Raw genomic sequence first — 25453 nt, 5'->3', positions numbered from 1 at the left:
ATGCAATATTTATTTACCGTAGTTCTTGGTAATGCCCAGTAATAATTCTTAAATTTCCACGAAAAATATAAAAATTTCCCATCGACTCACCTCAAAACACACACATACAAACATACATACATACATATATAAAGCTCTGCAATTTTTGTGGGCTGTTGCTCAGAGTAAACAGGCGAACGGCAGACAAAGTGTTGCTGCCAAGCATTAGAGTGGCAATCATTAGCGGCCAATATGGTTTGGGAGAATTGCCACACCTGCACCTGAATCACACGCTGCGGCAGATGCCACACTTATGCGTGCCCACGCGCCGCAATACGCGGCGTATACCCAATGAAAATCGTATTGAAAAGCGACGAACGACATTGATTTAATGCTTGTGTATATATATAAATATTGCATGTATATACGTATACATATATACAACATTGTATATGTGTATGTGTATATATAAGTGATGCTGTTCCTCTTTGTGGTTGAACGCTCCATGGTTGTGGCTTTGGCAGCCAACCAACAGATAAACAACGCACCAACAAATTAAGGGCTAGCATGCACGACTGCTTATACCCTGTACACAGCAGTTAGGTAAAGGTAAAGGTTGCACGCTGAAGCGATATATATTTATTACTATTATTATCATATAACTCAGATACACATATCTTGCACGAATCATAGAAGGTATCTCAAGTCGGTGTTTACAATTGAAATCTCAGTAGGTATAGAAAATGGAATAAGTGATAATTTAATTAAATCATTCCAATAATATACAGATAATATACAGCCTATATACATTCCATTCATTTTCAATGTGTGCAGGGTATCCAAAAATACAAAAAAAAAAAAAGAAGTGGCACACAAAAAGTACTGATACTACTTTGACCTTGGCCAACAACTGAGCACCAAAGCTGATGCTGTAGCAGCAGCAGCAGCAGCAGCAACAGTAGCGGACGTTGCCATTAGATGCGAGTCGGGAGCCACAACGGGCGGGGAAATGGGCCAGCTGGGGCGGGCAGGAGGCTGATGACAGCTGTGAACAATAATGCGCCCTAGCAACGCTCGACATAATTTACGCATTTTGCCATTAAACACTCAACGGTAAAGATATATACAAATATATACATATGTACATGTATATACTATATAAGTATGTGTAGCCCGAATGGACTACAATCGCAGCACAGGAGAGGCAGCAGCACCACAGCCGACAGCCGACGGACGACAGCCACCCTCATTCGTCCACCTGTGCGTCATATTCTCGTTGCGCCTCCGCTTACGTTTTCTCGTTCTTTCATTTGTGCTTATCTCTGGCGCACAAGGACAAATGACTTAATTCCTGTCAGAAGCAGCTACAAATGACAATGCAGGCAATTCAACTGCGTAATGCTCAAGGATAAATTCAAAGGCTCGTGGCAACGGTTGTTATGCCATCATTTATACCTTTTGTGGCCAGACCCTTAAGTGATCTTTTTACGAGCGCCCGTAACGTGGGCGACACATGCAATACAAATACATACATATATATTGTGAGGTAGCTCAGCTCAAATTTTTACCCGGATTACAAAATATATTTTTGACATTTTAGCATTCTTTCATTGGTATTCTTTCTATAAATATATTTGTTATTTTTCTTCATTATTTCGCTTACACATTCTAAAATTAGATGAACCTGCGATACAGCGAATATTTGATATCAGGTCAGTTTGATATAAAGTCACCTAGGAGATGCCGAGTTGTAAAAAAAAAAAAAAATTAAAGAATATTCGAACCATCTTAACAATCAAAGAGCATGTTTGTCAGAAAAAAAAAATTAAATTAAAAAACATTTCATCTATTAATAATCTAGGTCATTGCAGTAACAACTGAATTCTCTACACAATATATTCATCTTGTGATTCTGTTATTTAAATATAAATAATAACTAAACAAGTAAGAAGACTCTAGTCGAGACTGCTCGACTAGGAGATACCCTGAACCCTCCAAGCTGATATTCTTATCATTCTGCACTTCTTTTGTGCACGCACACATACATTTACATGCATCCACCCTCACGAGCCCGCGCTCTGCTAACTGCGCAGTAAGCAGCGACTGCGCTTGGGCTGCGCTGCAGTGTGGACAATAGTATGAGAATTTACTTGGTGAATAACTTCTTTTGTAAACATACGATCTTAATGAAATTTTCAGGGCGTAATTATATGTGTACAATGTGTGTACATTCCAAAGCACAAGTCTCTAGTACTTGAAATACGTTTTTTACAAATTGGGGGCGAAGGGGGCGTGGTATCCAAAATCTGTTGATTACAAAATGTTTGTATTCATCATATATATATACACAGTAAATCTGAAGTCTCTACATCTAATAGTACTCCGATGAGGCTCAAAAAACAAAATCAATTTTTCGATTATTCTCGATAAAAAAGTTATCGGATGAGTTATCGAAAAAATAAAGCAAACTCGTACTGCGTATGGTATACACGAGTATGCACACAGAATTTCAGCTCTCTAGCTTTTATATCTTCTGAGATCTCGGCGTTCATACGGACAGACGGACGGACGGACGGACGGACAGACGGACAGGGCTATATCGACTCAGCTCATCGTGCTGATCAAGAATATATATACTTTGTGGGGTCTGCGATAATTCCTTCTGCCTGTTACATACTTTTACACAAAAACATTATACCCTGATTTCCCATTTTCAATGGGTTCAGGGTATAAAAATCATGAATTACCTTTGCAGGAACTGCAAAAATTACTTTTATTTATTATATTATGATTCATTATTTTAGATAAACCATGAACTTTGGGAACATGAAGATCCCTAAGCATGCTACATAAACTTAAATAAAACCATTATACTCTAGAAAGCCTGTTTCAATTACATATTATTAGATTTACAACTAGGAATTTTCAGGCTCCTCTCTAACATACACTTTCTATAAGTAAACCATGCATTGTCAAAAATGTATTGCAAATCTCTGCGCCAAGGTCAGGTTCAGTTCAGAACAAAGCAGCTACAGGAAACCCCATTGACTATTATATCAAATTCATAGAATATAAAAACCCTTGGAGTATTATGCAAAATGCATGGCATATAAAAGCTAAGATAACTAGCCTACAGGAGTGTCCCACAAATTGCATTGATGTCCCTTGGCCGATTTTTGGGCTGGGGCTCGGGCTCAGGCTGAGGCTGGTGTTGGGTGTGGCATTCAACAAGCTGACTATGCAGCAGTCGCCTTAGCCGCTGCTTCCCCAATTGCTGGAGGCAGCCTTTTGTAGGTCGCTGAGCGACAACACAAAAATCAATAGACAAAATAGATGAGGTTAAAAAGGCTTTTTTACAACGCCCCAAACCGCATCACCTCGGCCCGCCCCGTACCGCCCCACCACGTAACTGAAATTCATTTTGCAAATTAGAAAGCGAGCCCCAAAAGTAATTTGCGAGCTGTCAGCGGTGTCGCGGAAAACTATCCGACAGCCCGGCCGGCCGGGTTCAAGTGCCTTCTGCATGGCTGACCCTCCAAGCACAGCATAGTCCCAATTGGCAACACTTTTGGGCCAGTTGCCAAGTGGAAAGCGACAAGTTTTTGACCGTCAACCGGCGACGCGACGGCCACATTGTGCAAATACAATTCCAATTGCAAGGACATTGCTGCAACATGTCCCCAATGAGCTGGCCATTTCGTGGTGCATGCCACTTGCATTTCAGGGCTTTTTGCCTTGACCAGTTTCATATATATACAGCATATACATACATATATGTATGTATACATTGGCATTGGCCAACTTTTGCACAGAAGCTCAACAGTTTGACAAACGGCAAAACTTTCGGGCTGCGAACAGACAAATACTAAATAATACATTTTCTTGGTAAATCTCATAATTGAATTTGTGCACAATTCTTTTGGTTGGCAATTGAATGTTTGCACTCTTAGCATAGGAGATGTGTGTGGTTTATTGTATAAAAATAAACTGCTCCAATATTTCTGTGTGTTCACATAGAACAAATAATCTGCAAATAATTAGCTACTCTATGACTAATGAAGGAATTCTCAACTTGTAGACCTACTGAGTACTGAATATAAATGTGTTTATTTTATTTTACAAATAAAAATTAATTTATAAAATAACCGATGTATAATATAAAATATCTGATCCGATGTGTACCACCACAACAAGTTTTAAATTGATTCGACTACATTTACATTAATATAAGAGCTCTTTTTATGAATACAGCAACACGATTTCTCATTCAGATATTATATACACTATGTATAAGCGACATATTTATCTTGTGGTCGAGTATGCCTCATTTAATGAATCACACGCAAAGAGTGGCAATAATATGAATTTCATCAAGTGTATGAGAGATATTTTTAATGAAATACTTATGGCTAATTCTGTAGCGTTTTTTCTGTTGCTATCTGATGATGATGTGGCAGCCCAGATGAATGGGGAGATTCAGGGAAAAAAACGATTACAAGACCGAATTGTAAGTAGAACAGAAAAAAATAGAAAAATATATTTAAAGTATGCGGCGGGCAGAGCTGACGTCATGAACCGTTCGTCGCTTGGGGAATCGTTTCACAAGCACAATTACCATAAACATCAACTCGAATTGGGATCATCTTTTGATATAGGAATGTACACATAAACACACACACATACATATATACATATATACACAGATACTAGGGAAGTATAACAAGGGAGCATCGTGCATTTGGGTATTCAGCGCAAGGCCCGCCTGATATTATTTAGACATGCTCCTCCATCAACTGCCCCGCCCTGGCCGGCCACACGTCATTAACGCTGTAATTCTCAGCATTTGGACCGACGATGATCATGATATGTGGTTTATGGATTTGGCAATAAGTTGCTTGGCTGCGTGCGATGGGACGGACTGAGTGGAGTGGACGGCAGCATTGCTGCGATTGCTTGGATTGACTGGGTGGCTCACCTGCCAGCAGTACGCTGTTGTTGTTCTTATTGTCATGGTCAACTGGAATGGAGGAGACGCGTTCGGCGCGCAGGCAGGCGACCACAGTGCCGGGCCGTCCATTCTTGCCCGATGCAGTTAGCTCAATGATCATGTCCATCGATTTCTGCAGCACTGCATCCATACGTATTATGCCCTCGGCCAGCGTTTTGTAGCCCAAAATTGTGCGCGATTTGTATTTCTTGCGGCGCTGCAACAAAATGACCAGTCTAACGAAAAGAGAGAAACGGAAGGGTGGGTGGATGAGTGTCTTGTGGCTGCAAGTCTCATATATAGATTTGACTCACCTATTGCCGTCTCTCTTTATAAAGTGCGGATACTGCAAGCTAAAGTGCAAATCCAGTTCCGTCTCTGTCAGTGGCAGAGCGCCGGTGCCGGTGCCAGTGCCAGTGCCGGAGCCGGAGCCGGTGCCGATGCCAGCATTACCGACATTCCCGGGCGTGCCAATCAGACCCGAGCCCCCAACCACATTGGCCAGCGGCGAATTGCCCTGCATGGAGCTCTCCCGGCTGGATGCCATGGATGTCAGTGCGCTGCCATTGATGGGTATCTCGTGGCTGCGCAGCGTTCGCTTTGAGCTTTGCATTTTGACCGCCAGCGAAAGCGAGCTCGTGTCCCCCGGCAGGGGAGTCAGGATGGAAAGACGCGTTATTGTCAACGAGCAGAGTCTGAAAATATGTTGAAAACGTGAAGATGGCGGATTAATTAAATTAATTGAGATGCCTATCCAAAGTCCGCTTTATTGAATTATTTGCTTACAATTAGCCCGAATGAAATCTAATTAAAAGTTTAGTTTGTTTCGCTCAGCTAGACAGATTTCTTGTAATTCAAATTCATAAAATTTCACTTTTCGATTAAATTCTTTTATTAGGCAAAGTATTTGTAATAAGTATTAATTTATTAATGGAAAATGTTGTTGTTTCTGTAACTCAATTAGTCCGCGTTTTGTTTGGCTTGGCATCAAATTTAATATTTAGTCGGTAAACAGCTTTCAGCTAAGTCTACAAATTTAGCAGGGCTCTTTCATATTTGCTAATCAATTTGCACGTAGCAAGAAATTTGACTCTAATCGATGGCGTTGATATTGCATACGACTGAAATACCTCATATGACCCATTTACGTCTACAGGGTATACGACAAGCGAGCAAATATATAAGTGAAATGAAAAATTCCAAAGCAGAGCAAAATGAAAATCCCACAGCCAAAGTGAAGAAAAGCATAAATATTTGTGTCGGTTTTATAGATCGAGAGAGTCCGAAAACTCTTTCCGGCATGAGCGAGCGATAAACTACAAAATAGAAGATGAAAATAAAAAGTACGCGTAAAACTCTCAACGCAATAGGTCATAAAAATATTACAAGAGGAAATTGTTTTCGTTATGGCCACAAAACAAAAACATAAAAAATAAACTGAGTCAATGACAAGACAAGGAAGAGTTTTGCTTTTTTTTTTTTTTTTTGAGGATGTTAGATATGACGAGGATGATGATGAAGCAGGTCAGCATTTCGCGCCCGATTGTGCAATACATATGTATATACTGCTTATTATTCAAGTATAAAAATAAATTATTTCCTGATTAATTGTGCCTCGTCATTTGTGCAGCCACAAAGAAAGCAACGTATTCAGATAAACAAAGAGTTTAAAGATAACGAACGCTCTTTTATAATAAGCTGTTGGGCCTTTTGTTGAGAGTTGTCCAATGGGCAGGGGGCACAAAACTCATGTGGGTCAGGCAATCGTCGTAATACACATATCCGGCTGCAAATGCAAATGGACTGAAGAGCCAACCGAAGCTCGGCTCGAATGAAAGATGAATTCTTCTTCTTGCTATCCACTTTTGTTGTTAGCTTTTGTATTCCATGGTAATTGAATTCTCTCAAAACCTCTTAATGAAAGCGCATGGCCTGGAATGCCGTTGGGGCCAAGTTCGGATTCGTCGTACAATTCGCCACTGAAATTAACAATTCAAACAGTCACCTCTGCTAACTACATGCAAATGCCATTGTCAGACGAAGCATCTAGACGCGCCAGATGCCAATCCATATATATTTATGTATATATATATATAGTATATGGCCAGTCGGTCAGCTACTCCGTATAGGGTGCACCTGTCAAGGCTGAGTGTTATTCGTGCATATCTAACAGTTATTAACACTTACAGATCTATAATGTAATGTATCCTCATATGAAGAGTATATTCTTATACCATTACATGTAGCCATATTTTCACCGTTAACCCCAATTAGACTATTCCCGATTGGGTAACCTTTACTGCTTATTTTTATTGCACTGCCCATTAGTTAATTGAATAACAGAAATTATAATATCCAGCTTAAAAATCAACAAACAGAAGATAATCAAAGCAATTAGGCAGATAGCAAGTAACTATACGTAAATTTGCATATCAATGAGTATTTGTTAATAATGTTAATCATGTGAATGAATGTGCTATAGAGATATAGCTCTATAGCGTTTGTGGCGCTTGCATGTTACCTCTAACAAAAAAAAAAATAAATAAATAAATAAATAAATAAAACAAGTTTGCATCTGTCGACTTTGTTTTTGCTTTTCGCTTTTTATGTGTTTTTGTTTCTTTTTGGCAACACACGCACACGTGATTGTAACGAGACGCACACGCCCCTTTTTGTACCCGTATTCATTGTGGATGGCTAAAACCTAATATATTACTTTTCGTTAGTATACAAAATGTATTATAATAATTATAGTTATTTATATAGGCAACGAGTTTATTTGATTTCATATTATTTATTCAATTAATTTATGATTTATTTTAATTTTATTTTTTATTTTTTTTGTACACTGATTAGTATAAATAAAGCTTTAAATACATTTTTTATAAGTTCTATAACTTAAGTTTAACTTCGTTTGACTATGACAAAAGCAAAGTTCAAGTTTTCAAGAACTTTAAAAAACTATTAAATATCAATCTAAAAAATTTTGTTGCGTTAACCAAAATAAATCTGGATTCAACTAAGGAGTATCTGCAAGTCGTGTCTCATCTTGGCAACTCTTAAATGTTTTTCTTTTATTAAATTTGAGCTGTTTTTGTTGTGACAATGTGAATGACTTGATCCATGTGAAGTGACTTTTGTTGATGTTGTTGTTGTTGATGTTGTTATTGATTTGCTTTCGGCTTTTCTTTGGGAGCTTTTCGCTTTTTTCCGAATATTGTCAATGCGAATTGTTTGGGTTATTTTTATTTTATTTTTTTTTTTTTTTTTGTATGAATGACACACACGTCGAATGGTGCCGGAAGGAATTTCGTTACGTTTCTTTTTCTTTCCGTTTTACTTTCATTTGATATTCAAATTCAACTTTACGAAAGAAAGAAAAAAAAAGGTTCATTGTACTTCAAATGGGGGAGAAGTTGTGTCAAAGGCAAAAGCCAATATTGCATTACATTGCTTTGATTAATGACACATATGGCTGGATCGAAGAAACGGGAAGGCACTGATTGGAGCCAGAAACGAAAATCTTGTATGTGGTCCATCTTATAAACGTAATTCGTTTCCAGCGCCTAGCTAAACTAATAAATGACTGCAATTAGTAAGCACTTGCACCCAGCTTCATAATAAATGCTCGACGAGAACTAATTACCTCATCTGAAGCCAGAAGTCGACTATAAATATTTTCAATTATCAGCACACAGCGAAAGCTAAATCGAAACCCGAAACCTATGAGAAATGAAATTTAAGCTGATAACAGGAATTCTGTGAAGCTTAATGAGACAGATAGAAAAGAATACAACAAATATTTGTATATATGCAATATATATGGAATACATAAATTGAAATTGCGAGCGCGTCAATCAAACTTAAAAACACAGCCAGCCCCCACTGTCACTCGGTTTAGCTTGTAAACTGTGTCATTGGCGCATTGCCCGCACCCAGACTGAGACTCGCCGGCAGTCCAGACTCAAATGCGGACGCACACACACACACACATAGAGGAGACCCGGACGTGACCCATCAGTCGCACATCACGATAAGCATCCATCAGCAAATGGGAAATACTTTGAGCGGTGCTTTCAAGAGGGTTTCTACTAATATCCATTGAAGTTTATTGTACACTAAATAAATATACAAATTATTTTGGATGTCAGTAATATATGAAGATTTATTAATGCACCAAATGTGAATTATAGAAAAAGTCACTATGTAAATATAATATATGATTAGACTATTATTTCATTAGAATTTGGAAGCAGTCAGAGTAAAAATTTTTAGCTGGAATTTTGCCTATAAAAATGGTGAATCAAAAGAAAAGATAACACATTGCAAAAGCAAAGAAAAAATCTATGTAAAATATTAACAGCAAAAGAGCTGGTCTATTTGTATGTAAACGAACATTATTATGTTAATTAACATTTCCACTGCAATCGCTGCAGAACTGTTATCACTAACAGCTCTGACACTTTATCATGTACTGTAAGCTGCACTCTTTACAGCAAAAATGATTGGATTGAGATTGAGAAAGGAGTGCTTTAAATGTAAACTAAGAGAACATTTTTCTGCTAGTTAACAGTTGCATCGCATTTGCTCTGATAATAACTCTCTTATCAACTGCTTCTGTTTTGTAAGCTGCATCTTAATCATATATTGCCCCCTTGATAATTTGTCAATTTTTAAGGCAATATTTAAACACATCTGGTTTGCAATCATTGCCGTTGCGACAATCATTTAATTAGCGCCTGCACAACATTTAAGCGAGCAAATTTCATAAATTTGTTTTTCTCACTTAACTTTCCTGTTTCATCTGACCTATGTGGACGGCGCTCTCGTATCTCGTGAATATTCATTTGAATGCCAATGTAAAATCATTATCTACAATTGTTGTTGTTGTTGCTGCTCTTGTTGTTGTGGGCTGCTGTTAACAACCCAAACACATCGAATATTCAGACAGTCGGACAGACAGACAGACAGACAGACAGTGTAAGTAAAGACCGTGTGATAACTGGCAATTTTGTTAACATGTTAATTTGCTGTAGGCCGACGCTCACTTGGCAAAAATACTCTCGCAGTTAGCGTTTCATTTGCGTGCCACGAGAAATGTTTGCCGACTCATGAGTCACGAGGGTCCAACACAAAAGACAGCGTTGGAGGTGGGGCGTAACGTAAATAGCATTTTGCATTTCCTGCAATGACAAGTGCCAGCCCAGTGCCCCGAGGGCTGCTCGTCGAGCTGCTCAAGTGAGCTCTACGACATCTGACGAAACCAAAAGACAACAAATGCTACAAATAAGATATTACAATGAGATACATATGTATGATACGCTGCAGTATCTCTCTTCGGAATCTGAAGCATTTCTAATTTATTACTTAAGCTTAGAGAGAACTAATTGAGGATCTAAGCCAGCTTACTTAAGTATCTATTTGCATTTGCTAATAACTTAACTAGCTGCCCCACAATGGTAATATATACCAAAGTGTATATTACACTAACACAGATGATATGACAAAGAGCTGTTTAATGTCGCGACCTCAAGGACAACCAGAACGAGTATTAAGCCGACATACAGACAGGCGGACAGGCGGCCAGACCGACAGCCCAACAGACGTCAAGTGTCATTGCACAGCAAATTGCCTCATTACAACAAAAGCAAACAAGAACAAAAACAAGCACGAGAACGAGAATAACAAGTGAGCGTCACAGATTGCCCTGCCCTGCCCTGCCCTGCCCTGTCCAGCCCTGCCGAGCCAGGCAGACGTCATTATCCCGAACAGCCTAAATTTTTCTCTGGGCTAATGCGAGTCGCGACTTATGAGCTGTATTTGGGGATTTCATTTAAGTGCTCCTCCTCCTCCTGCTGGCATATGGCATATCGATTCGCATGCATACATTATGTACGGCATAATTATTTCACGGGATACATTACAAATTTCGGGGTAGATTTCTAAAAAAGAAAAGGATTTGCCCAGGTCCTGACAAACCATGACTCACGAATCGGCAAAAACGTCCAGGCCACAAATTCTTAATGAATTTAAGGCACGAAACCGGTGTTTGCATATTTAAAGGTGGGCGTATAATTAGGCGGTGTGTTCACCACCTGAGCTCGAACGTACAACTTTTTGCCAGTAATCATAAGTTTCGCACTGGCGCCAGTCTGGGCCAGACTTGGCAAGTGCTGCCCCACCGACGAAAGGACGGACGGACGGACGGACGGACGGACGGACTGGGTCATTGCATTATTGATCAAATGCATTTCGTATGCGTCGACGTTGACGACGTTTACTTATGCATGCCCCAACCAGGGAGCCACGGCTGGCCACCCTGTGCGGCCCATTCAATTTATTCGAGAATTAAGCATGCCTCGGCAATGCTCAAATGCCCCGGAAACAACAGTCGCTCAACAATAGCAACGGGAATGATAATCTGAATGAGAATGGGAATGCGAACGGGAATGGGAATGGGAATGGGAATGACAGCGCATGAGAGTGGAGCTCAGACGCCAAAAATAATTGAGTGCGTGTATGTGTGTGTGTGATTCAACATTTTGAGGGGCCCGTTTGCCACAGTTTAAATTGTTTAAACGCTCGCACATTCCAAACAACTGTCATTACATTCGATAGCGACAATTTCCAATAATGAATGTACGCAAAATACCCTGTAATAACTGTCAATTAGCAATGCCAAGCACTGATTTTATTTGAGCTGATATTTTATAGTCTATGCTATGATATAGTATGTAAAAGTGAATACTACATCCTGTAACCATTTAAAGGATTTGTCAAATTCAGTCGATAGCGCTCGACTATACTTACTTAACAGAAATACAAACAAAAGATTTGCCACTTTACTTATAACTTACTAATGTGCAATCTAACAATGCCAGTTGAATTCCTTGCATTGCTCCTATGCAGTGAATTAGAAAATAGTTATTTAATTATTTACAGCAGAAAATTGCAATAATTTGTAAACAAATTGCTGTCCAAAAGCCTTCAGCAATAATGCACGACTGCAATGGGGGTTGTATCGTACGAGTGGGCGTGGCTTTAATGACGTCAATATAAAGTTCCACCGGGTTATTACAGTTCGTTGACTGAAAGCATAGCAAAGTCGCGCCCTCTTCGTCCTCATCAATAATTAACGAATGCCACTCGAAGTGCTGCATTTTACAACAGTCAACAACAATTAAAAACTACTACAACAACAACAACAACAGCCATATTATTGGTTATACTTCAATAAATATTCAAACGGCAATTAAAAGGAAATTCGTTTCGACATTAAAATGCAGCGAATGTGTTAAGTAATTTGTGTAAAACGAAATTTTACGCCTATTTTTACGCAGCATTCCATACACGCCTTGGCCTGGGATGATGCTTTAAGTACTCAAAATCCACTAAAAAGCCATTAAAAACTATTGAAAATATTCCAGATAGCTTGCGTACTTTCAGTAAACATTGAAAATATCTACATTCAGGAAATTTTGGAATTTCAATTGAGAATTGATATTAAATATTCAATAAGAGCTGGCCAACAATTAATAAGTATATCAAACTTTGTTTAAATACAAATAAGAATGAAGTAAGAATTATATAATTGTGGGCTTCTTACCGACTAACTAACTAACATTATAAATTTGTCAATCAATACAGAAATAAAATATAATATAAAGACATATGGGATATAATTTAATAACTGAATTACTTTAAAGCTTTTAATCGATTATGTTTATTGATACCGGAATAATTAAATATTATAGTGCTCAAGGGCAGAAAATTCAGATATACAGGCTTCCGGTATACGTGTCAAAAAATGTCAAGTTTTTCAATCTTGATAAGGTAAAGCTTTACCCTTAGAGTAAAGGTTTAATAATCCCACTACTTAAATAATATAACTAGGTTTATACATAAACTAAATGGGATTAAATATGGTTTATGTTTCTAGTTGTTTTATGTATAAACTATATATTCGACTTTAGAGTTTAAATTAAGCACTCGGCTTGAAATATAGCTGCGTAAACTAAGTAACTAAATGCAATACTTTACAGCTCACCTAACTGAGGTTTAAGTCTGGAAAAGACTATTGATCCATGGTATTCTATACCAAATCAACATACGACATACAATAAAACTGCCCTGACTAAATATACTGTGTTGTTGATGCCAATCTTGTATGTATGTATTTACGTATATACATATATAGCTGTATACATTGTTATGCGTTACATTTGTTTATATTTATGGCGTGCTTCAACGTGAAATTTTATTAACAGGCCCGACAAATGCATTCGCTATACTCGTTCATTTATTTACTAAATTCGATTGGCCCAAATTGTGATTATTCATTTATATATGTATATATCGAATCGTCAATCAACGATGACAGACTCCAAAAATATCTTGATGGATTAAGCGAAAAGCTGAGCGATGATGGCAAACAAACTTTGCACTTGGGCATAAACAAAGTACAGATAGATATATAAATATAAATTTATATGTATATGTAATGTGTGTGTGTGAATTTATGTAACATGAATGCGAAATGCAATCAATAAAATGGCATTGGCAAATTGCTTCTGTAACCATCGACGAAAAATGAACCGAACGAAGAAACTAAATAAGCAACGCGTTAACTGACAGAAGCCGCAGCAGTGCTTGATAAAGAGCGATGGCTGGTTGCTCGGTATGTAGGTAGATATTTAGCTGGGTTGGGCAGAGGCAGTGGCAATGGGGGGCGCGGTCGATGGGTCATATGATATATGGGTCATTAACAAATTGTTCAACGGCTTGGATATTAAATACATGTATTGCTACACATGCATGTGTATGTGTTTTACATACACAACAATAGCAACAACAACAACAACAGCACAGCAACAAAACAATAACTAATAACAAATGCCGCATGAATCTGTCAACCGATTACTCATACGTCACGTTGACAAGGGTTCCCAACGGACAGCGGGGCAGACGCGTGGGTCACTCAATTGAGACGAGCGACCAACACAGATGACTGCCGCTCAAAAGCAAGAACAAATTTGCTAACAATGCAGCCGAGTGACTACGGTCGAAGCAGCTAAAAATAGATAACAGAATGCAAATAAATGTTGAAATGCTAGAAATAACTCTTCAAGTGTTGGAATCAAGGCTAAGAGCAGAGAACACATGCCACAAGGCTAACACATTGGTCTAAACTAAGCAGCTATTGCTAAAAATAAGGGAAGCAGGGCTGTGCAAATATAGGTCAAAAGTTATACATATAATTAAGGGCTGCTGTAAAAGAGTATCTATAGTACCATATACCAGCTGCACAGCTAACTGAAATTGTTGTTTGAATATTATTATTATTATATATTTCAATGCAGAGCACACGAATATGTTTATGTTTTATAATACTATAAACACTTTTACTCTGGACATAAAGTCTTCTGGCATTTGTCTATGTCATGGTCTGCTCGGTAGGAATAAGACGAATTCGTGTACCTATTAGAAAATCGTATAGACATATTATATAAATTGTGCCTATTTATTTATGAGCTTCTTGCACAGCTCTTTGTGACGCAAATCTATGGGATTTTGTTGACACTTTGTACGTTGAAAATTTATATAAAACAAAAACACAGACATCCTTGGCTATAGACTTAGGAATTTCCCACATGAATATACATATACATATGTATGTATATACTCGTGTATATAATATGTATATCCACACGTGCATGTATGTACCTTAAACAAATATTGGATTTATATGTTGTTTTTTTTTAATGCCGCCCACAAATGTTGCCAAAAAGCAAGGCAAGTGTGTTGCTAGACAAAATAAAAATTCTATTTAAGTTTAAAAAGTAAAAAACTTAATGGAACTAGTACTAAAGTATGCACGACTAGAAGATACCTTAGATTAGCTGCGGGAGAAAAATATACCATTTAAAGTGAGCAAATTTAAGGCAAGCAAGCAAAAAGTGCCACACAAGGCGTGGCAGGGTCTACGCTCGAAATGGTTAACATGGGGAGCCCCATTGGGCCACGCCCCACAAGCCGCCTGCGCTGCAGGACAGTGTAAAATGAGTCCCATAAAACTAACCAGCGCCTGACACTTTGCCTTTAAAGTGGTTGTGGCTTTGCCCAGCAATATGTGTATGGCTTGGGTCTCCCCCTACTCTCTCTCTCTCTCTCTATATATGTATGTATGTATGTGTTTGTGCTCTTTGCTGACATTGCTACTGGAACACTGCGGGCGACGAGCACAGCACAGCACAGCACAGCAGGATGCCATCGCCTACCAAGTTAGCTGGGCGAACGAATTTCTCAGTTTAATTGAAATTGACCACTTCCGAGAATTTGACGACTTGGGGGAATTGACAAATGTTGCCATTCAAATGAGAAGCTCATGGCAGAAAGCAGGGAAATGGAAGTGGAAAATGGAAAATTGCTTGATTCACTTGGTTTTATTATGCTAAATTCTCTTAATATTGACAGGAATTGCCTTTGTGAGTTGAGGAACAAGAGATAAAATTTGAAAATGTCATTAAAATTTATTAAATATGAAATTACATTTGTCCAGCTGAACTTTCTTTCGGATGTGGGCGAATATAATTTGAAATTTAATCAACAAATTCAATTGAACTAAATCAAAAGGAAAAGACCTTTCAAGAAACCAAAATGATTGATGGTTCATTCTATTTTCTGTTGAGCTAGAAATGCTTTCTTATTTTATATGCAATCAACTACTGAATTTGTTTAGAGCATTAACACATGAACCGGCGTATGGTTGCTTTAGAAAAACTTGTAATTTATAAGCGGCCATTGAGATGCCTATGGATTGTACTTTCTTTAAGTTTTTCCACATAAAAAGCCATATTGTTGAACTGCTTCGACATATGAATGCCTCACTTTTGTATACAAAAGCATACATACATATGTATGTATGTATGTATATTGTGGCATACCAGATAAACAATAAACGAGTTTGTTTATTTTCTGCAAAGCGAATGATTTCAGATTTTTGTGTTTTCACCCAAAAAAATTTAAATAAACCTAATGGGATTTTATGTTTTTATATGTATTTAAGTATGCCAAACATTTGCTGAAATACCATTGAATGCACACATCGCCGTTCTGGAGGGCTGCCTTTGATCAGAATCGATTTGATCAATCAAAACTTTACAGCTAAAGCGGAAGCATAAAACTTTGCGATAAAGCAAAAATAGAGTATTTTCAAGAACTCTTATCTTTCAGCACAGAATTCATAAACTAATCAAATTTTAATAGAAACCCAAAGTACTTTGCCAACTTTTCTGTTTCTGGTGAAAGTAAAAGCTCTGCAGTAAATCCGAACAAAAAGTTACTCTTGGAAAAACTGGAGCATTGTTAAGAACTGCCTCAGCTGCCGCTCTCTGGCTTCTTCAAAACTGTGCTAAGTGGCTGAGGCAAAGTTGAAGTCTTCATTTACCTTCCTTCCTCATGCTGTCGACCTCTATGAATATGCTTTCAAGATTGTCAAAGTTCTGCCTTAATATCCACTTTACATACCCTGTACTGAACAGAAAGGGTATACAGTTTCTGTGCAGGGCAGGATCTATAAATATATTTATATACAATATATTGTTGAATCAAAGTTGATGTTGAAATCCACATTATATACATAGACTTTACTATAGAATTCCGATGGCAATATCTTTTAACTATCCAATACATTTTGTAATATTTATAAAACCAATTCATTGAAATTTAATTTAAGATTGGTTGTAGACTACATTTAACTATATTTTGAACTGAAATTCAAATGTGATTTCCCATAAAGACTTAAAAATTTGACTAAACTTTCAGCTCAAGAGAAAGATAACACTAAAATAAATACATATGTAGCTCTACTTGGACTTCCGGGTATTTTCTAGTCGGGCAAGCCCCAACCGGAGCACTCTTGCTTTTTATAATGTCAGCTCATGATATTAATGAAAAACCATATGAATAATCTAAGCAGGGGCCAGAATTGATGTCAAGCGGATTCTTTAGTTTTGGCCAAAGCGCCTCTACTAACTGGGCCAACAACAAAACAGGGGGAGGGAAGGGGAACGGGGCAAAACGGCAGCTCATAATTGCCGCAGCTACGATTCATTAACATTTTGAGGCCATTCGGATCTTCGCTTTTGTCTTGTCTATCACAAAAAGTGGCGCTCTCTTTCAGTTAATGGCAGTCAGGTTCGCCACATTTCATTTTGGAGTGCATGCAAAAGTTTGAAGCATTTTCGGCGCCTTTCACTTTCGAATTGATTATTATTATTATTATTACTTTTTTATATTTTCGACCGGCTTCCACTTATGTTTATACATATGTTAGCAGCCGTCACATGTGCCGCGCCGCACTGGCTTCAATTTAACATTTGCCACTTGACGACGGCACGAGACGCAGAAAAAAAAAAAAATATTTTGCGAACGCAAAAGCTAAGAGCCATAAAAAATGGAAAAGATAAAAAACAGTTCAAATGATGCGATATGATTCAGCAGCGGGGCTTTATTTGCGACTCACTACTCGATCAATTCACAACTTTGATACACTAACTGCATGGGGAATAATACATTTTGTGTGTGTCTTGAATGCAAATAAATATACGCACTTAGATAGATAGATAGATAGATAGGGTATATATACTAGATAGATATAATATATCACTTAACTTTGAAAAATATTTTACGTAATTATTCATCTAATCAAATTACTATATATTTCATGCAAACAAATATCTTTCTATTTATCTTCGCATATGAGATTAAATAATTTATTCAATTAATTATATATGCATATATTATCAATGCAAACCTTCTATTTATTTATTAATTTATTCAACTCACTATATACAAATTAATAAATCATTTATGGATAGGATTAATATATGGATAGGATAAATATATATTCAACTATTAAACTAACTATATAGGAATTAATAATGCATTCAATTATCATATTTGACTTACTCTATGTCAACCTGAATAGTTTTCTTATACAGACTGCGTTGGTATAAGTTATTAAATAAAAATATATTCATCCATTCAAGCTTACTAGATATGCCTTCATAATTCATTCGATTTCATTGTAGCTGTGAGTATGAATAGTAGAGTATTTCATCTGTAAGTGAATTTCATATTTTGTTGTTTACTAAATGAATAACCAGCCAACAACAACTATAGCAGTTATGCGAGTTGGTTCAACCCATTCACTGAACACTCATACTTGATCGTGAGTCATCAACGACGTCATCTTTAGATGAGACAATGTACTTTGAAGAGAGTGCATTTACCAGAGCTTCAAATTTGTCTTAAATTACAAAATCTATTGAAATTAAGTGGCTGCTGAACTTGAACTGTAATAAATGAGACAGCGACAAGCATCGTCCATGTCTCCCGACTAGGCATACAGATTAATATATCTAACGGTTTATCTAGCTCTGAGTGTTTACATTAATATTTCAGACTATTTACAAGCCCATTCAAATTTGATTATCGATTTCAATTTACATCTGGATATCAGAAATTAATGTTGCATAATGCGAATCAGCATTCCGTTTCAGGGCCACTGAATACGGCGCAAAGTCTTGGACAGCAAATATAATGCCAAATTGAATGCACACGAGAACTGCATCCCAAATTTGATTGCATTTTTATGGCCAATGGAGCGGCCGATATACAGACACATACATATATGTATATATGTGTACATATGTATGTGTATTCAGCGTTGGCGTTGGCACTGGAAAACCTGGCGACTGCAGCTACAACAAAACTGAATATTTGCGTTTGCTTTTGCTTTCTCATTACATACTCTGTAATAAAACGAAATGGAGGATTTAAGGCGGGTGATGAAGACAAGATAAGAAAATGTAAAATGTTATATATACATATGATATGTAAATAAATTCGATTTCAGTAGAATAAAACTAAAATTAATAAATATATTCTTTGGTTTGCTAAATATATTTTTAGAATAAATAAATATAAATATATATGTTTATTTTTATTAGTTTTATTATCTAACAAATTAATCTAAAAATACCAAATAAAAATAAAAATTAGCCCTTAAAATTAAAATAAAGATAATAAATAAAGTCTATGAACATAAACATAAAAAGTAAAAATAAAATACAAATTAAAATAAAGAGATTAGATATACATATGTATGCTTAAAGACAATCGCAACTCGACTTAAAATAAATAAACGTATACAGATATATGTATCGAATATTTATCATATAGCTCATAAAATGATAAATATTACGATGATATTTGTTTAGGCTATGCACATTTAAAAAAAAAATAAAATAAAATTCACACGTTCATACCTTTCGTATACTAAGTCCTCCTTATGTGATACTTGTGATATTTACGATAAGCAAACATATAAACAACATTTTTAATAGTTCGCGCTGCAATAAACTTGAACGTTTGCTTTCACACAGGGTAACTGGCTAGTCGAGCACAGTTGGGGTAAAGCACGTCTTACTATTTTTTTTTTTTTTTTTTTTTTTTTTTTTTTTTTTTTTTGTCTTCTCCGTTTTGTTTATTTTGGGTTACTCCATAAAAGTCATGGGCCCAGAGCAAAAACCTGCGCTGCATTCAACTGTTTCGGCCTGGGTCTGGACTGTGTACAGCTCACTCTACATGCTAATAAATTGCAGTTTTATGGTCGTGGAGTATGCGTATGTGTACGCGTGTGTGCATGTGTGTGTGCATGTGTGTGTGCATGTGTGTGTGAATGCTTGTGTGTGATATGCAGATGTGAGCGACAGACAGGCAACGATTTATGCAGCTGACATCCGTTGCTCGTTTGGACGCTCGTCAAAAGCGGAAGTTTCCTGCGACTAGTCGTAGGTATCCAAGCCATTGTTTTCTTAGCTCTTGTTGTTGTTGTTGCTGGTATTGTTATAGCCACTGGCAGCTCCACTTTGGCACAGGTTGGCGGACAACAAGTCAACAAACTTAACGTTGACGCTGCATTTTGTTGACGTTGCTGCCACTTGCTCTTGTCCATTGGCCCTCTCTCTCTCTCTCTCTCTCTCTCTCTCTCTCCTTCCTTGGCTTTGCTGGCTGTCTCTTTTGTTGAAGGGTTTTGCAAACAGAAGGCCATGCAATGCCACCAGCTCCTTGGCTGAGTCAGAGTGTCTTCAGATAATGGGACTGTGTTGCCAGCTCCTGTTGCTGCCACGCAACATGCAACCAACTATTGACTGCTGCATTTCGTATCTTTATTAAGCTTTGTTCATTGTTGTCTAGGCTCCACCAGCCAGTGAATTCCCTTCGCTAGCTATGGCTTATTTCATATAATTGATCGCTTCCCGTCCCTTCCTTTCCCTTCCGATTCCATTTCACGCTGTCGGCCCTAATGGCCACAGAGATTTTCCAGCTGTTCGGTGAAAATGCATTAGCATTAACCTAACGCCAACTTATAAACAGCCACAGAACGCAACTAATGCGATTATGGTTTTGCTCCCTCTCTCTCGCTCTCTCTGTCTCTCTCCCTTTACTTGTATTTTCTACTCTCACTCCCACTTTGGAGAAATGTGAGTTAAGCCAGGCTCAAATTAGTTGGGCTTGCAGCTTGCCGCGGTATTTGGGTCAGCAACGCAGTCGAGAAATCGATGCGGTTTAGAATCGATTCGAGTTGAACAAAAAACAAGAATTCTGCAACAAAAAGTTCAAATTCTTGCACTGTTTTTCCACAAGACTGAAAAGCGTCTATTGACTTGGGCACGTACTTGCATGCATATTTTCCATTAAGAAAAATGTGAAAATGTAGCTAAGTTCATCCATATAAATCGTAAAGTAAATGTAGTTTTGCAAAGAGAATAAAAACAAAACACTATTCAGATATAGCTATCACCGATTTTATGACATTTACATAAATATTTCAAGTCCCTATTCTCTTCACGCGAGGAGCTTATAACGCGTATCATAGTCAGTAGAAACGGAGTTTAATGATATCAAAATATATTATAAGAATGTTTTTATATACAAGTATTGGATTGCAAGTCTAAGCCTTACATAAGAATAGTATAAATTGTCAACGACTATGAATACTAAAGTAGCAGAATAGTATAGTGAAATGAATAAATAAATAAATTAGATAAAAATTAATCCTCGATTATTTCATTTTCAATTTCGAATTTCTGCCACACCCTGAGAACAGTGTATTGCGCAGTCGAGCATTTACAACGCTCTGGCAACGCTTTAAGGTATTCATTGTTGTTTTTCATTTATCATACCAATTCTCGTTTGACTGCAATAAATTAGGTGCCAAGCCCCTTCTTCAACATGCAACTGAAACATCAGACAGTAAAGTCCATTAAAAATCGAACGCATTGCAGTAGCTGACTTTTGCCTTGGATTACAGCAACAACAACGTCAGCCGTAGAAGCAAATTGAATGCATTTACAAATGTTTTTGTCTAAATTGCAAACTGAAACAACAACAACAACAACAACACAAACAAATGCAGCAGCAGATATTGAAACGACGCTGCTGCTGCTGTAGGGAAATTTCTATTCAATTCAATTTGTCAAATGCCCACACACACACACTCACACGTAGTGGGAACTCGCAGATACGTATGTGCACATGTGTGTGTGTGTGTGTGTGTGTGTGTCGTTCATTGTTTTTGTTGTTAAACACAAACAAAAAGTTCAAGGCTAAAATTTGGTGGGCAACATGCGCACAAATAAAACAAAATTTAGAAAACAAATTAAATCTTCGAATAAATGAATTTAAAATACCCTTACGACATGTTACTTAATATTGCTTTTACTATTGTAAAATTTATTTCAGCTATAATTTGAAAAAGGTTTTTACAGTGTTTTGCAAAAATTGTTTGAATGTAGTCTACATATATTAGAAGAAATAAACAAAGAATAAATATATCGAATATATAAATTATTTGTATGTAAATTATATTTTATATATGTACATGCATGTAAATTTATTTACTTATTCACTTTTTTATTTATTATTTATTTAACGTATATATAAAATATATTTATACAACATTTTTTATTTACATATTTTTATGTATTTCTTTATTGTTATTTTCTTCTCTACATCAAAGAATTTCTTTCTATGCAAAAAATATTGTTCAAACGTTTCAAAATAAATAATATTTATTATTCCCATTTAGCTGCAAAACAGTTGTAAACTGTTTTTCATGAATTTTCCATCCTGGCGAATGGAATTTTCCCAATTTCTGTGGTCATTCAACTCTTTTAGCTTGCACAGCCCGGGTCTGAAGAGTATTTGAATTTAAACAACAGTTGTTTAAATTCAACTTGCTCAGTTACATAGAGATATATACGATAAAAAAAAAGCACCAACAAGAAAATAATAGAAATTTGTATCAACAAAATAAGTATGTCATTCAGCTAATTGCGCCTTGGCTGCTGGCTTCTAGCTGTTGGCGTTCAATTAATTTCTCGTAAAAGCAATGCCGCATGTTTATAAATTCACATTTAGTAAGGAAAAGCTGTTATGCAGAGAGTTTATCAAAAACTTGTCGCCAGGTGCTCTATTTTAAGCACACATAGAGAAAGAGCCCAAGAAAAATCTATACATCTATTTTGCATTTGCGATATTATAAATGTACACATAAGCGCCAATATATATTTGTATATACGTAGCATACATAAGAGATTGTAGACTGTGTATTGGGGATTGTTGATCTGTCATGTGCCCGAAAGAATTTTGTTTACACAAATTGCTACGAAATAATCGTGGCGATTCCGAGATAAGATTAAGCATCAATTCTAAAGTGCGCACAAATCAGACCTAGCCCAAGCTAATACCTCCTTACTCTAATCTATTTTATTTGATAGTTGTCCTACGATAACCTACAGACAAATATAGATTATCTGAATTGTGCGTAAATATTTAGCTCAAAAGTATGTTGAGCAAGTAAAGATTATTGGAACTAGCTCTGAAATGCTTATCTGTGCGTAAGATGTATGTATGTCAGTCAATCTATTTTTGAGAGCAAATATACATCCACACTTTTGTCTAAGCATTAATTACATGGTATGTAGGGAGAGTTTTCAGTTATTCGAAAGACCCTTAATAACACTCTTCAAGAACTAGACATTTAATATCGCTATTAAATATTTCATTTTCATACACTAATCCCTTCATACCATAAGTAGTCCTCATAGAGAATATAATATATTCTTGAGCAACGATCTGAGAAAAGAATTATTGGAATTAATCATTCATCGAAGGCTTTATGGTATCTCGAAGTCGAGCAGGCTCGTCTAAATCATTCTTATTTTTCCAACTGTCAGAATAATAATACATTTTACATGCTTATTTTAATCTAATTTACGACTTCCCCGTCCTGTTTTGTTATGTCTCGTGCTAATTGATAACTGAGGCTACTCTATAGGGATTATCTTTAACACTAATGAGCATTCGGATCTAGTTCATATTCCAAGAGAGCGAATATGTTCACTCTTTTGATTTATAATAGCGTTATTCTATGCGACTTGTATAAATATTAAAGTTCTGGCAACATTGGCATTCTTTTGATTCTTAACAATGCCTTTCTATGCGATTTGCATAAAATTGTTAAATAGAACCGAATGCATAATATTATATCGATGTCTTACAAAACATTTATTTTTGCACTGTGTTAAACTATCTCAGATAATACTATTAATACTATATTCAAATTGACAATTTTACAGCTTTAAGCCATATTTCCAAAACTGTATATATGTTACGGCAACATTAACCTCTTTTAAATTATAATAACGCCTTTCTATGCAATTTGCATACGTTTTGCAGTAAATTATATAAAACAAAATGTAAATTTCAGAAAATATATCGATTTCTTTCTAAACCTTATATTTTGTATTTATTTACTTATATCTGTCTCGAATTATGTGAAATGAACAAAATAGTATGAGAGCCCTATTGGGATCTACTCTACACCCATCAATTTATCGCGTCTAATACCTTTTTTTTTCATATCTGTGCACTATTTTTAAGTTATTCCGTTCGCCAGGCACACATCCCATCGCTCAGTGGTAGCAAAACATTTGATGTGAATTTAATGCCTGCACAGCCGGGCGCAAACCAAGTCTCCGGTTCGTCTAGTCCAGCCCAGTCTAGCCATCCGGCTGGGCTCTGCACGTACTCTTGGTCAATCAGAGGCAAAGTAACGATTTGTTGCGTTAATGCCGCGTGTGCCCTAATACCACGCCATAATGCCGTACGTGCCGCAGATAAATACCGTATCGCATAAAAAAAAAAGAAACCAAGCTGTTGTAGTTGTTGCCAATATGACGATGAGGATGGAGGGAAAAAGGTCGCCACTCACAAGCATATTGACCCTTGAGGAAAACTGTGTGCTTTCACGCTTCGCAAATGTCAGTGGAAGCTGATAACAAAAATTTGTTTACGTAAACTGTCTCATCTCAGGCGGGGCGCAAGCGAACGCATAATTATAAACAAACAACAGACGGGCTGTCAAAAAAAAACTTGCTCGATTTAGCTCAAGCCAGAGTCGCATCGGTGTTTGACCTTTTTTGGGCTGAGATAAACAAACAAAAGGGGGAAAATCTAAAATTGATACTAGCTTGAGAGTGTGTGACTAAATGATACCCCGTATCGGAAGTATATCTAATATTATTAAAATATTCTGAACTGTAATTCGTATAAGCTTAAGAGTGTTGCCAGATCAAAAATTTTATGACTATTGATATCAGTATCGATATACACATAGAATAACAATTTACAGCTGAATGCACACAACAATATACGATATACGGTAAAAGGTTATTATGAAATATATAGACAGGTATACGTAGATATATTTAGATATACATATGTACAGCGTAGTTTCAGCGAGACTCTGTTTACAAGCAGCTTAAAAATATAGAAATTTCAATTGATGCTCTATCTCGGGCCAATAACAATTGAAGCGAATTTATTGATTGCTCTAACAAGCTAAAGTCTGATAAATGGCGATTCGAGGAAATGGTGTGGGGTCTTTAGACATTTTAGATATTTTGTTGTTGTCAAAATAAACTAAAGTTCTCATAGCTTATCTATGGGTAAACATGCGCCAGATTCTCTATAGTATTTTTGTTTTATATTCTGCGTATGACTCACGCGAATTTGGCAAATAAAAAATTTATTATTAAACTAAAAATCTCTAATCTCACATTAGGGTCACTAGCACAGATGTCAGATGTACGCACATATGCATATACATATGTATTCACATGTGTATATGTATCCACACATAAATGTCAAGTCAAAAGAGCCAACAACAACAATGCAATTGTTGTGCAATTGTTGTTGCTGTTTACAAATGGAAATAAATAGAAACAAGTGCAAGAAACACAAAGGTTCAAAACATTTTGTCCACTGACGACGACTAAATACCCTTACAGGTACTCAAAGATATATATACAATCTTTTATCATAAATATGCCGATAATACAGTCAGTCGCCATATTT

The 25453-nt window shown here is 36.6% G+C and overlaps 1 protein-coding gene across 4 annotated transcripts in view; it reads right to left on the bottom strand.

The window, feature by feature from the left end:
• KrT95D (phosphofurin acidic cluster sorting protein KrT95D) overlaps nt 1-25453 on the bottom strand; it is a 38937-nt gene that overhangs the window by 11424 nt on the left and 2060 nt on the right. For all 4 annotated transcript variants that reach the window (XM_018113056.3, XM_030383696.2, XM_089265639.1 and 1 more), the window contains exons 3-4: nt 5281-5661; nt 4955-5202 (exon numbers count right to left, since the gene is read on the bottom strand). In XM_018113056.3, the coding sequence (XP_017968545.1) occupies nt 4955-5202; nt 5281-5661 (629 nt within the window). The remainder of the gene's footprint in view (nt 1-4954; nt 5203-5280; nt 5662-25453) is intronic.

This window comes from Drosophila navojoa, chromosome 2 (genome assembly GCF_054131105.1).
Source record: "Drosophila navojoa isolate 15081-1374.11 chromosome 2, UAZ_NAV_1.0, whole genome shotgun sequence".
NCBI classification, from domain to species: Eukaryota; Metazoa; Arthropoda; class Insecta; order Diptera; family Drosophilidae; genus Drosophila; species Drosophila navojoa.
Note: the sequence above shows the minus strand (reverse complement) of the source record. Positions and strands in the feature narration are given on the sequence as shown.